Source organism: Hemitrygon akajei, chromosome 23, assembly GCF_048418815.1.
Source record: "Hemitrygon akajei chromosome 23, sHemAka1.3, whole genome shotgun sequence".
Classification (NCBI taxonomy): domain Eukaryota; kingdom Metazoa; phylum Chordata; class Chondrichthyes; order Myliobatiformes; family Dasyatidae; genus Hemitrygon; species Hemitrygon akajei.
The window spans coordinates 7,502,711-7,517,105 of NC_133146.1; the positions used below are offsets into that span (position 1 = coordinate 7,502,711).

Sequence of the window (14,395 nt, forward strand, 5' to 3'; positions counted from 1 at the left end):
GAGGTCAATACTCCCCAATGCCATTAGGCTTTACAATTCTACCGCCAGGACTTAAGAACTTTTTAAAAGCTATTATTAATGCTTTTTGAGATAGTGATTTAGATGCATATCATATTTTTTACTGAGTTAAGTATTGTATGTAATTAGTTTTGCTACAACAAGTGTATGGGACATTGGAGAAAAAAAAAGTTGAATTTCCCTATGGGGATGAATAAAGTATCTATCTATCTATCTATCTATCTAACTAACGAGTCCCCTATTACCATAGCGTGCCTCTTCTCCCCATTCCCTTCTGAGTCACAGAGCCAGACTTGGTGCTGGAGACCTGACCACCATTACTTTCCTCTGTTCAGTCGACCCCCCCCTCCCACAGTATCCCAAGTGATATACCTGGTGTTGGGGGGGTGGCCACAGGGGTACTCAGCACTAGCTGTTTAACCCTTTTCCCTTTCCTTACTGTTGCCCAGTTTCCTGTGTCCTGCATCTTGTGGGAACTACCTCTCTAGAGTCCTATCTGTCACCTCTTCAACCTCCTGAATGATCCAGAGTTCATCCAGTTCCAGCTCCAACTCCTGAACACGGCTTGTTAGAAGCTGCAGTTGGATGCACTTCTCAGTTGTAGTCGTCAGAGATACTGGATGTCTCCCTGCCTGGCATCTTTTCTGTCCTATCTGAGCAGATAGAAAGAAGGGAAGAGAAAAGAACTTAACCTAGAGCTTTACTTTGCTTTCTCTGACTGAAGCCTAAGCCTCAAAGAGCTAAAGCCTCAAGGGTCACCACTCTGACTCTGTCCACTTAGACAATGGCCGCTGCACTTGCCCCTACCTTCTTTTAATTGGCTTTGCTAATCAATCTCAAATGTAGATTGGTCACCGATCAAAGCTCTATTATGCTGCCATGATCGGCTGCTCCCTTTTTCTACTCGGGCAGTGGACCTGATTAAAATCCCCTCCTCTCAAACATCCGATGTCCAGATGGTCAGTAGTCAAGGTCTGACCCTACAGAAGACCTTGGGATTCTGAAGAACTTTTGATCTGCATCTGTCCCTTCTATCTTGGCACAGGGTCAAGTTGAGTGAACCATGAACACAGAACTGTACAGCACAGCAACAGACCTTCTGGCCCACTATGTTATGCTGAACTTATTGAGCTAATGAAATGGGCAGCACAATAGCAAAGCAGTTTGCGAAATGCCTTACAGCACCAGCTATAAAGTTCCTGCCACTGTCTATAAGGAGCTTGTACGTTCTCCCCATGACCATGTGTGTTTCCTCTGGGTGCTCCAGTTTCCTCGGATCCCAAAAAAAGACATACAGGTTAGGGTTATTAAGTTGTGGGCATGCTATGTTGGTGCTGGAAGCAGGGTGATACTGCCCTAGCACTTCCATAGACTGAGTTGGTCATTGATGCAAAATTATGTGTTTCACTGTATGTTACATGTACATTGAAACAAGTAAAGCTAACCTTTAAAATATCTTCAAAGATTTTCTTTCATCTTTAATCCCTTCTGACTGTACATGGTCCCTATCCCTACATATTCATCTGCCTAAGAGCTTCTTACAAAGCATCTTTCATATCTGTTGCTGCCACTACCACCCTGGCAGGCATCCACCACTCTGTAAAAATAAAGTTATCCTCCACATCTACTTTAAACTTTCCCCCTTCTCATTGTTACAGTCAGGAGGGGGTACAGGAGCCTGAAGACATACGCTTGTGTTTTAGAACTCTTGAATTCAATGCCTCGACTAATAAAAGGCAAACACTGAGCAGCCAATGTAGGGCAAATCTGAGAATATCACCTTCTGTGCACAAAGCTCACATCAGGAGCTGGATGGAATTGCCTGGAAGCATTTGGGTAGATGTAGATATTTAACTATGCCTCATTCACATTCAGATATTGAATTATTCTGTTTTATGCTGTACAGTTATAATAGCTTTCTTTTGTATCTATTGTGTAATGTAATGCAATTCTTATGTGAAAGTGGAAGAGGCCCCAGCAGTTCTGTATCTTTCATGGAATATGTGTGTCACTAGCAAGGAGGGAGGGAGCCACTTCCTGGAATCACCATACAAGTGAAGGCTTGTCACGTTACTTCAGAGGACAATTATTGTTGTGATTTGTAAGTGAGACCTAGTGGATTTTTTTCCACATATAAACCACTTACCATTATTGATACCAGTTTTCCTATCATAGATTCTGTCCTGAAGAAGGGTCTCAGCCCAAAACGCCAACTCAATTTATTTCTGTAGATGCTGCTTGACCTGCTGGGTTCCTCCAGCATTTTCTGTGAGTAGCTGTAGATTCCCCAGTTTTTGAATTAAGATAGAAAGGGAAAACTTTCAAACTAATTTACGGTTAGAATTATTGACAATTATAATATTGAAGGAATGCTTGGCAAGGGTGGCAGAGAGTTGACTGGCTATTAATTAGTGAAAATGCACAAATTCTGGTTTTGCCAGTGTATGTCCAATCACTTGACCTAACTACATAAATCACTTTGTGGCCTAGTTATGTGCTCTTAATAACTTTCTTTCCTGTCCATTTTTATGTTGTGAGCAGATTTACGCACAGTACTTTTGGTACTTTCATTGACGTCAATAATATAATGTAAAAAGTTGGCTCCAATTACTATCTATACAACTTGAAATACTTGGCAGACATCCATGAAAACAAAAGAACCCCAAAAAAATGAATAACAAAAGTTAGAACCCCAAAGACCCCTCTCCCCTCCTCCCCGCATAAGCAGCAGCAAGCATCAACCAATCCCCTCCCCACCACCCTTGTCAGCAAAAAAATGTCAGCACCCTCCACCCACTCAACAACAGCAAAGCATTGTGAGGGAGAGAGAGAGACAGATCTCTTCCCCCTCTCCCTCCCCCCACTCACTCACTCCCACTCACTCTCTCACACACACATCTCCCATTTCAAGTCAAGTCAAGTCACTTTTATTGTCATTTCGACCATAACTGCTGGTACAGTACATAGTAAAAATGAGAACGTTTTTTCAGGACCGTGCTGTTACATGACACAGTACAAAAACTAGACTGAACTACATAAAAAAAACAACACAGAGAAAGCTACACTAGACTACAGACCTACACAGGACTGCATAAAGTGCACAAAAACAGTGCAGGCATTACAATAAATAATAAACAGGACAATAGGGCAAGGTGTCAGTCCAGGCTATGGGTATTGAGGAGTCTGATAGCTTGGGGGAAGAAACTGTTACATAGTCTGACCGTGAGAGTTGGAATGCTTCGGAGCCTTTTCCCAGGCGGCAGGAGGGAGAAGAGTTTGTATGAGGGGTGCATGGGGTTCTTCATTACGCTGTTTCCTTTGCGGATGCAGCATGTAGTGTAAATGTCCATGATGGCGGGAAGAGAGACCCCGATGATCTTCTCAGCTGATCTCACTATCTGCTGCAGGGTCTTGCAATCCAAGATGGTGCAATTTCCGAACCAGGCAGTGATGCAGCTGCTCAGGATGCTCTCAATACAACCCCTGTAGAATGTGATGAGGATTGGGGGGGGGGGGGGGGGGGAGAGATGGACTTTCCTCAGCCTTCGCGGAAAGTAGAGACGCTGCTGGGCTTTCTTTGCTGTGGAGCTGGTGTTGAGGGACCAGGTGAGATTCTCCGCCAGGTGAATACCAAGAAATTTGGTGCTCTTAACGATCTCTACCGAGGAACCATCGATGTTCAGCGGGGAGTGGTCGCTCTGTGCCCTCCTGAAGTCAACAACCATTTCTTTTGTTCACATTAAGAGACAGGTTGTTGGCTCTGCACCAGTTCGTTAGCTGCTGCACCTCCTCTCTGTAAGCTGACTCGTCATTCTTGCTGATGAGACCCACCACGGTTGTGTCATCGGCGAACTTGATGATATGGTTTGAGCTGTGTGTTGCAGCACAGTCGTGGGTCAGCAGAGTGAACAGCAGTGGACTGAGCATGCAGCCCTGGGGAGCCCCCGTGTTCAGTGTGATGGTGTTGGAGATGCTGCTCCCAATCTGGACTGACTGAAGTCTCCCAGTTGGGAAGTCTAGGATCCAGTTGCAGAGGGGGGAGGTCAGGCCCAGTAGACTCAGCTTTCCAATCAGTTTCTGAGGGATGATTGTGTTGAATGCTGAACTGAAGTCTATAAACAGCATCGGAACGTTTGTGTCTTTTTTGTCCAGGTGGAGGGTGGTGGCAATGGTGTCATCTGTTGAGCGGTTGGGACGGTACACAAACTGCAAGGCGTCCAGTGAGGGGGGCAGCAGGGTCTTGATATGCCTCATGACGAGCCTCTCGAAACACTTCATGATGATGGATGTAAGTGCAACGGGACGGTAGTCATTTAGGCAGGACACTGAAGACTTCTTCGGCACGGGGACGATGGTGGCAGGCTTTATCACAGCAAATGGTCTGACGGTTGCTGTTTCGGTGTTACAGTCTACCACACCTTTCTTTTACTCAGAGATTCCTGACACAAGAATTGGGAGCAAACTCTCCCTACATCTAAAGAAAGAGAGAGAATGTGATTGCTCGACTACAGAGACCTCCATCCACCACTTATGTTCCTTCTCCCGTGGCGCCTCAGTTTGGCAACACAAGCCTGGAATTAGTCATCCACAGGGCTGCACCCGGAAGGTGCCATTTTCCAAGGCACACCTGGAGAACAGCCAGCCAATGAGCTCCAAGAACAGGAACTCATCCGCCATTTTAAAAAAAATGCAGCTTGTGTGCCAATTGCAGATCAGGACCTTGATAGAACCACAACCACCTAGAAAAGGAAAAAAAAGAGGCATGAGGCACTCCTTGCAAACTAGACACTCTCAATTTTGCCTCATCCTTTAGCCAGACAAGCTTCTGCCTATTAATATGTTATCTCAGGCATCATGAGTTTTTGTTTTATGGAGTAAAGTTTGTGACAACTAATCAAATCTTAGTACATTCACCCAGTTTCCCTTTATCCATGTTACTTCTTAGAACAGCAATAAATTGGTAAAATATGGTTTCCTTTCCACAAAACCATAATGATGTTGCCTGAACACTTTGAATATTGTAGCTTTTTTTTTTGCAACATCTCAGTAATAATACCTTCTAACATTTGCCAAAATGTAAGCCAATTCTCTCTTGTTCTCTCTAAGACAACCAACCCAAGCTTCCTTTAGCACATGCCTCTAATCCAGGCAGCATTCCTATTTGATCTTTGTAGCTTTTATGTCATGGTTGGTGGCAATGCATTTTGTGTTATCCATGGGAAGTCTGTGGCTCTTTTCATAGCAGTTAACATGCACAGTGTACTAGAGCAGCACGGTTAGTCTGTACAGAGGCTGATGTATTGAAGATGTCATCTGATACTAACAGGGCACAGAAACTTGTCAGAGTTTGCTTCCCACATGCCAGCCAAATCATAAATATTAATCAGTAAAGGTCTGTAGGGACACGCCAAATGGAACAGTTCCTGAAACTGCTTTGATGCATTTTGCGTCAAGCCAGACGGGTTGTCCACAGACTTGATTTCAGCTTGTTCAGTTGCAAATTTCTTTGCCTTTCTGCTTCATCAGGAATTGGCTGAGGGTGCTGGCATTGATCAAGGAATGAGCTGTCAGTTCAAACGTGCAAAGTAGGAGAACTGGATTGCTGCTTGTTCGTTTACTCCCTTTCCAGTGAACTTCTACTTCAACTGCTGCCAAGTTTGCAAATAAGCCATTTCTTGAAAGACCTGCAGCAATGAGATTCTAAGAGTATTAGGTGGGGAAGAGAAAAGGAGAAAAAGAGGGAACATGGTGGGAGGGGGTTGTATTGAGAAAGCTCGAGCCATTTTCCTCTGCAGTTACTGCAAGAAAATTAATCTTGGTAGAATATAGTGACATGCACATACTTTGATAATAAATGTATGTTCAACTTTAAACATGCTTATATTATCATCTTATCTTGCTTATCCCTGTGCTTCTGGATGAGATCCTAGACAGTGAGTAAGTTTGATTTTGCCTTGTCCAGTGGTAATGGGTGTTGGTTTAGGGGTTAGAGGAAACAGTTATCTAATTAGAGTCATAGAAAAATACAGCACAGAAGCAGGCCTCTTGGCCCACCTGGTCTGTGCCAAACTGTTTACTCTGCCATCTCCCATCAGTCTACACCCACACCATAGCGTTCCATAACCCTACTTCTCTTAAATGTTGAAATCAAGCTTGCGTGCACCACTTGCGCTGGCAGCTCATTCCACACTCTCACAACCCTCTGACTGAACAAGCTTCCCGTCATGTTCCCCTTAAACTTTTCACCTTTCACCCTTAACCCATGACCTCTAGTTGTCCCACCCTACCTCAATGGATAAAGCCTGCTTACATTTACCTTTTCTATACCCCTCATAATTTTGTACACCTCTATCAAATTTCCTCTCAGTCTTCTATGTTCTCAGGAATAAAATCCTAAAATATTCAATTTTCCTTATAACTCAGCTTCCCCAGGTGATCTTTTCTTGTAAATTGCATTGGTTTTAATGAAAAAGATGTCAAGTCTAGTTCCCAGCACCCCACAGAATGTAGATCAGGTCCAGGGCTCTCCTGGTTCCACAAGGGGGCAGCAAATCTTCAACCTGGCAGACCAGGTTGAACCCTTGAAACCATTTTTAATTATTTCAGTTAGATAATGCTGCCATCCCAATCTACGTAACTTGTACTAATAGAAGCATGAGGAAAAGCTGAACTAAAATCAGGGATGACCAAAGAGATCTAATGAGAGGAAGGTGGGAAAACCGAAGTTTAATGGGGAACAGAATTAGAATTAGGTTTATTATCACTCACATGTGTCGTGCTTAGTGGCAGCAGGAAAGAGCAATACATTTTTTTAAATCTATAGATTACAATAAGAAATAGAGAAAATAAATAGTGCAAAAAGAGCAAACTACTGAGGGGGTGTCATGTGATCGTGGACTGTTCAGAAATCTGAAGGGAAGAAGTTGTTCCTAAAACATAGAGTGTGTGTCTTCAGGCTCCTGTATCTCCTCCTTGATGGTAGCAATGCGAAGGGACGTGCCCCAGATGTCAAGGGTCCTTAAGGACTGGCAAAGAATACAGTACGATATAGATCAGTTGCAGGTATGGGCAGAGAAATGTCAGGTGGAGTTTAACCCAGATGAATGTGAGGTGTTGCACTTTGGTACGGCAAATGCAAGGAGACAGTACACTGTTATCATTAACAGTTTTGCTGAGCAGAGAGATCTTGGGATCCAAATTCATAGCTCTGTGAAAGTGGCCACAGGGGTCAATAGGATGGATAAGAAGGGTTATAGAATGCTTGCTTTTAATAGGCGAAACATTGAGTTCAAAAGTCATGAGGTTATGTTGCAACTTTATAAAACTCTGGTTAGGCCACAACTGGAGTTCCGTTCACCCCACTGTAGGAAAAATGTTGAGGCAAAGCTTTGGAGAGGGTGCAGAAGAGGTTTACCAGGATGCTGCCTGATTTAGAAGGCATGTGCTATCATGAGAGGCTGGGTAAACTTGGGTTCTTTTCTCTGAAGCAGTGGAGGCTGAGGGGAGATCTATTAGAGGATGATGAGCAGCATAGATAGAGTAGATGGGAACCCCTGTTTCCCATGGTTGAAATGTCTAATACCAGAGAACATGTGTTGAAAATGAGAGGGGGTAGGTTCAAAGGGGGATGTGAGGGGTAAGTTTTTTTGCTCCTGGTGGGTGAATGCCTGGTATGGTGATAGAGGCAAATTTATTAGAGGCTTTTAAGAGACATTTGGATAAGGACATGAATATTAGGAAGATGGGGGGGATATAGACATGGTGAAGGAGGAAGGGTTAATGTTCGGGAGTTTTAGATTTGCTTTTTAGTTGATTCAGCACAACGTTGTGGGCTGAAGGGCCCGTTCCTGTGCTGTACGTTCTATGATGGATGTTGCCTTCTTGAGGCATCTCCTTTTGAAGTTGTGCTCGATGACGGGGAGTCTGGTGCCTGTGATGGAGCTGACTGGCAGCCGGTGATGAAGGCAGAAAAGGTAAATTTATAAAACCTTGGAGTCTGTTGAAGAGCAAAAAAAAAATCAAAGGATACGGGATTGGCACAGTAGTGCTGAGGTGAAAGAGGAGCTGAATCCTACTGAAAACAGAGGATGGAGGGGCTGAGGTTATAGGAGGTTAGATCAATGTGTCAGGCTTTTGAGAGATAAATACAAGACCTGTAAAGGACATCTGCTCAGCAATACAGTGAACTTCATATAAGTATTCATGAAAACTCATAAATATCCTGATAATCTCATAAATGTACCCTCTTGCTCTCATAAATATACTTAGACACTCTCATAAATATACCCACGCACTCTAAGGAACATTGCTTAACAATATGCTGAGCTTCAGGATCAGTCGCAAGTAAACATGGAACTGCCACAGATGTACTCGTGGGAAGAATGTAAAGTGCCCTCGGACTCAGAAGATACCATCGGGTCTGAAGAGCAGCCTAGTGACTCACAGTTCACACTTATGTCCCCTTTTTACAAATTCATAAAATGGAATAATTGGGAAAGTTAGGGACAAGTAGTGGGTAGATCTGCCACTGCAACATCACCTTGGGAGTGGAGAGCTGAATGGAAATAAAGGCTATTTAAAATTAGGCACATGTACTGAAGAAATTGATAACATACCTGCAAAATCTTGTAAATATATCCCCACACTCCCATAAATGTGTTTGCGCACTCATGAGTGTACAGGTACACACACATAAATACAGTAGATTCTGGTTAACTGGGCCATCAGTTATCGGGGCAGCTGTTTATTTGGGACACGATGTCACTTAATTGGGGCAGGAGACTGGCACTGAAAAGTCTCTAACTAGCGTCAGATGTGACCACTGGACACAACCATACTTAGAGCGAACAGTTTTTAAATAGTGTCAGTTACATGTGCTTGTCTTCAAAAATTTGTGATTTGTCACTGAAAGTTGGTGGAAAATAGTTAAGACAATTCAGAACTGTTTTGCTCACTGCAGTTTCAAGTATTCATGCCTAGAGATGCCAGAAATGGCCAGGAGAGAAATTAAAATTCAACAGGTTAGGAACTACAAAGAATTTGATGTTATCAACAAACATTTTGAATGTAATAATGAAAATAATGATTTGGAGGATGTAATCATTAATAGCATGGTATGAAGGCAGTCTATTATTTACACTAGGTCTCTCCGCTGATTTTGCTCATTTACAATCAATCCAAAGAATGCGTATACAGGATAAATTCTTCCTTCAAAGACTATTGGGAACTAATTCACAGTTTATAGTATTGATAGAGCTCTAATTTGTTCAGTATTTCAATTGAATACATATTTTGTTACATTGTTAAACCTTTTTAAATATTCCATGAAACTTCAGTTAATTGGAACAGACACTGAACTGAGCCAAAATGAACTGGTCCCATTGTATCCCAATTAATCGGAAATAACTGTATATGCACAAATTCAAAATATACCCACAAACTCACATATATATTTACACATACTTCTCAAACAAACGTCAGGAAAAGAAGAACATATTTTGTCCAGATAATAGCTCTCAACCTTAATAGGTCTCTCCATTCAAGATAATCTAGAAGCTAAAATCATAGGAACAATGTAAGACACTGGTTATTCAATCCACCAAGGCCCGCTGGCTCAGTGTTACAATCTCAAACGCAGGGCAGCACAGGAAGCCCATCAACAGCAATGTGAGACTTGGGAAACAGCAACCCATTCGAGGCATCATAATGCTGCACTTTAAGGAAAAGAATACTTGAAATGGCTGGGTAAGAAAGGGTTAAATAAACATTAAAATATTTTTTGAGAGTTTGATGCCACTTTTAAGATGATCGTGACACAGGCACAATTACTTGGGGTTGTTGGCCTCTTTATTCTCATCAGTGGAATAAGCCCCAGAGCTTTTGTGTGTGAGTCAGACACAAGTGCTTTGATGAACAGTGCCATTGCCAGCTGCTAATTTTGGACACAAGCTCTTATTTTAAGAAGCAACCCAGTAATTGCCAACCCTAGATGAGGTGTTTCATCCTTATCAACACTCTCCAAAAATGAAAGGCTGGTCACAGTCAGCTTAAACACGTATGGCCACACGCACGATTTCTGGCACACAAGTATCTGCACATACAAGCATGCTCACAACTTGCTCAAGAGCTAGTTCACTTAGAGCAGTTCGCACTTACATGTGCGCGTAGGTGAATGGGGGTGAGGAGGGGCTTCCTCATTTCGTTCTTTACCTTACATTTATACTTAGTGCCTCAGCATGTTTCAGCCAGTACTTCTGAAATGCTTTACTGCTGGGAAATTTATACACATTATGCTGCCAGGTGCAGTATCTGATGGTGATCACATGATGTGGTTGGTGATGTTGGGGGCTGAATACTGTCTGAGGTAAACAGACTGAGAGTGAAGGGGAACAGGTCATACACATGATTTGTTTGATGTGGGGGCTGAATACTGCCTGAGGTAAGCAGACTGAGAGTGAAGGGGAACAGGTGATACACATGATGTGGTTGGTGATGTTGGGGGCTGAATACTGCCTGAGGTAAGCAGACTGAGAGTGAAGGGGAACAGGTCATACACATTATTTGTTTGATGTGGGGGCTGAATACTGTCTGAGGTAAGCAGACTGAGAGTGAAGGGGAACAGGTGATACACATGATTTGTTTGATGTGGGGGCTGAATACTGCCTGAGGTAAGCAGACTGAGAGTGAAGGGGAACAGGTGATACACATGATTTGTTTGATGTTGGGGGCTGAATACTGCCTGAGGTAAGCAGACTGAGAGTGAATGGGAACAGGTGATACACATGATTTGTTTGGTGATGTTGGGGGCTGAATACTGCCCGAGGTAAGCAGACTGAGAGTGAATCTGCCTTCAATGTTTTATTATCTCTATACAATTACTTATCACTTCTGTTGATTTCACTGCTGCCTGTTACAACTATCAGACCTGGAGTGATTGGCAGCTGACCTGGTGCTGTGCATATTTATTTAGAGAGACAGCAAAGTAACAGGCCCTTCTGGCCCACAAGCCTCTGCCTCCCAATTATACCCCTGTGACCAATTAACTTATCCATCTCTGGACTGTGGGAGGAAACCAGAGCACCCGGAGGAAACCTACATGGTCATGGGGAGAACGTGCAATCTCCTTACAGACAGCAGCAGAGATGAATCCGGGTTGCTGACACTGTAAAAAAAAACATTCTTCTGACTGCTCTGCTACCATGCCTTTCCCTATGTTAGTGCTCACTCCTGATATAGCTCAGCTTGGTAGAACAATGCATGCAAAGGTGAACAGAAAACAGCAAATATCATGGTTATTTTAGAGGTATAAGTATGCAAATATTTGACTTCCTGTCCCAATCTTGTTGCAGTGAACGGAGCAGTGAGGGAAGAATCGTTACACACCAAGACTGCACCGGAGGTTGCCCAGCTCATGCAGAAAATGACCACTCAGTCAGGGCTGGACATAATCCGCATCCGCAAACCATTTCACACCGACAGCCCAAGCATACAGGGTCAGTGGAACCCGTTCGTCAACAAGCCCAGTGCCTTGAACGTGCAAAACTTCAAGAAAGACTGAGAGGCCAGACATTGCCAGAAGCAGAGGAACTGACGTAATCGGTCCCATTATAGCTTTTCCCGTTTTAAAATCAATCTTCCTCCAGTGACTGAACGTGTGATTACAAGTGGGTTCTGATGACAAGAAAATCTCCAGCTATCTTCCCCAGCCCTCCCTGCGGCGGGACATAGCTCTGAGCTTCAAACTTTGATTCTGTAACTGTTGACAAGTTGGTAAATGTTATTAAAGATACAGAAGTGCTTAATATCCTCTTTCTGGATCGCTAAGTGTGACCAGCTTTCAATGTTACATGTGGATTTAGACACAGTCCTCTGAGCTGTGATCAGTGGAGGTCCTGTTGAGGAAAGTACTGTTCCAACTCCATCCTTCCTAGAAGACCACTCGCAATGGGAGGAGCAACACCTTGTATTCTGTCTGGCTAGCCACCTGACAGTATGAACATTGATTTCTGGTCATTTCACATCCCTCTCCCTTCTTCCATTCCCCATTCTGATCCTCTCTCACCTCCTCTTCTCCCCTGCCTATCACCTCTCTCTAGTCCTTTCCTTCCTCTGTCCCTTTCTCCCATGGTCCATCCTCCTGACCTATCAGATTACTCCTTCTCCAGCCCTTTACCTTTATAACTTCATGCTCACTGTCCCACTCACCCAGCTTGTACTCCTTCCCTTCTTATGCTGGTTTCTTCCAGTCCTGATGTAGAATTAGAATCAAATTTTATTTCTTACATCCATCTCACAGCGTGAGAGAGTAAAATCTTTATGATGCATCTCTGTCGCTATGTACAGGCAATAAGGGAGATGTGGGAGGATATTGCACAGACACTAAGATTGTATATGTAATTGTTTTTTAGGTTTTCAGCCCAATGACTGTTTATTACTTTCCATTGATGCTGCCTCACCTGCTGAGTTCCTCCAGCATTTTTTTTTTGTGTGTTGATTTGGGGAAAGGAAGGGTTTGTAGCTTTGATGTTGAATCTAGTCAAACAAATGGGCAAACTGATGCGACCACTAGACTCAAAGTCCGCTACCCAATTTCTTTCAGTATTCCAAAGGGACCATTCCTTCCTTTCATCTCTACCACACTCACTCCCCCATCTTCTCTTTCCTGCACAACATCAGAAGTAAGTGTTGAATGTAATGGACAATGCCCTGATCTTTCTCCTCCCCCACCAAGATTTTACCATTTCCTGGGTAATAATGGGGCAGCGCGCTAGTATAGCAATTAGCCTAACACTTTACAGTTCATTTCCCACCACTGTCTGTAAGGAGTTTGTGTGTGCTACCTGTGACCGTGTGCGTTTCCTCCGGGTGCCCTGGTTCCCTCCCACATTCCAAAGGTGTATGGGTTAGTAGGTTGATTGGTTGCATGGGTGTACTTGGACAGTGTGGACTCATTGGGTCAGAAGGTCCTGCTACCGTGTTGTATCTCCAACTAAAAATAAAATAAAAACATTAATTGACCACTGTTAATTGCCCAGGAGCAATTCGTGGTGGTCAATTAACATTCTAATCCCTGCATCTTTGGGATGTGGGAAAAGACCATGCACTTTCACGGAGAACATGCAAACTATACACTGAGAGCATCAGAGGTTACAGTTTGCTGGAGCTGTAGTATAAATTCCACATTATATTTGGGATGGTTGGTCTAAACCTCAGAGGCATAAACTCCACATCATTGACTCATTGTTGTCAATACATGTTGTTTTTATTTTCAAAAAGCCTCCAATCTAATCCACCTTCCTGCCAAAAGGCATTTTATAGTGAATGAAGAACTTATTTTGGTGGTGGTCTTGTAGGAAGCACAGCAGCCAGTTAGCACAGAGCATAAGGTCAAGTTCAAGTATATTGTCATATGCAAAAGTACATCGATGCCTGGGTGCAATTGAAAACGTGCAGCAGCGTCACAATAAAAAAATAAATTATACACAATTTTCACAGGGAAGAACGGAATTGGAACAAAGGAAAACCCAAGGTCAGTTTCAGTGCAAAGTGGACAGAGTGTTGCTAGTGATTAAGGTTGCGCTGCTAAGCTCCAGAACCAAATGATTGAAGGGAAGTAGCTGCAATATGACAGTAACCAGATAATCTCTTTTGTTGAAATTGATGTAGGACAATGAACCCAGTATCTCTTCCAATAAATAATGTAATATGATATACATCTTTGTGTGTGAGGGGAGTGGTGAAGAGGTTTGTTTTGCTGTTACTTTATTATGTTGTTGCCGCTTGTGTTGTTCTGCAGAGTACTATGGGCGTGCTATGTTGGTGCCAGAATGTGTGGTGACATTTGCCACTGGCCCCAGTACAGCCTTGGGTGTGTTGATTGTTAATGCAAATAATGCGTTTCAATTGTTCCATTTACACAGAGAACTTACACGGTGTACAGCCTGAAATTCTTACTCTCCCCAGACATCCTCAAAACAGAAGGGAAACCCCAAAGAATGAAAAGACAGGAAAACGCTAGAACCCCAAAGACCCCTCCCCCTCCCACGCCAACCAGCAGCAAAGCATCACTCCTGCCCTCACCACTCGTCATGCAAGCAGTAGCACCCCCAAACAGAATCCGTCAAAAAAAACAGTTTTTCCTGACAGTTAGACATGCCACAGACTTTCTCACTAACGAGGGAGAAAGGTATCACTCCTGCCACTGAATGTTTCGATTACATGTGATAACTAATGAATCTGAATCTTAAATCCATGAAATAATACATAAGAAAACACTTTTTCTCTAACTTCTAGTAATTTCTTGCCCTCCCCCTCTGTTTTTCCCATTCCCCATTCTGATCCTCCTCTTACCCATTCTCACCTGCCTATTACCTTTGGT

General features: G+C 43.3%; 1 protein-coding gene across 1 annotated transcript in view; it reads left to right on the forward strand.

The window, feature by feature from the left end:
* The window catches only part of mrpl43 (mitochondrial ribosomal protein L43), a 38,656-nt gene extending 26,837 nt beyond the window's left edge, over window positions 1–11,819 (forward strand). The window contains exon 3 of the mRNA XM_073026892.1: window positions 11,367–11,819. Coding sequence (XP_072882993.1) covers window positions 11,367–11,575 — 209 coding nt within the window. The 3' untranslated portion in view covers window positions 11,576–11,819. The remainder of the gene's footprint in view (window positions 1–11,366) is intronic.
* Window positions 11,820–14,395: the final 2,576 nt, after the last annotated feature.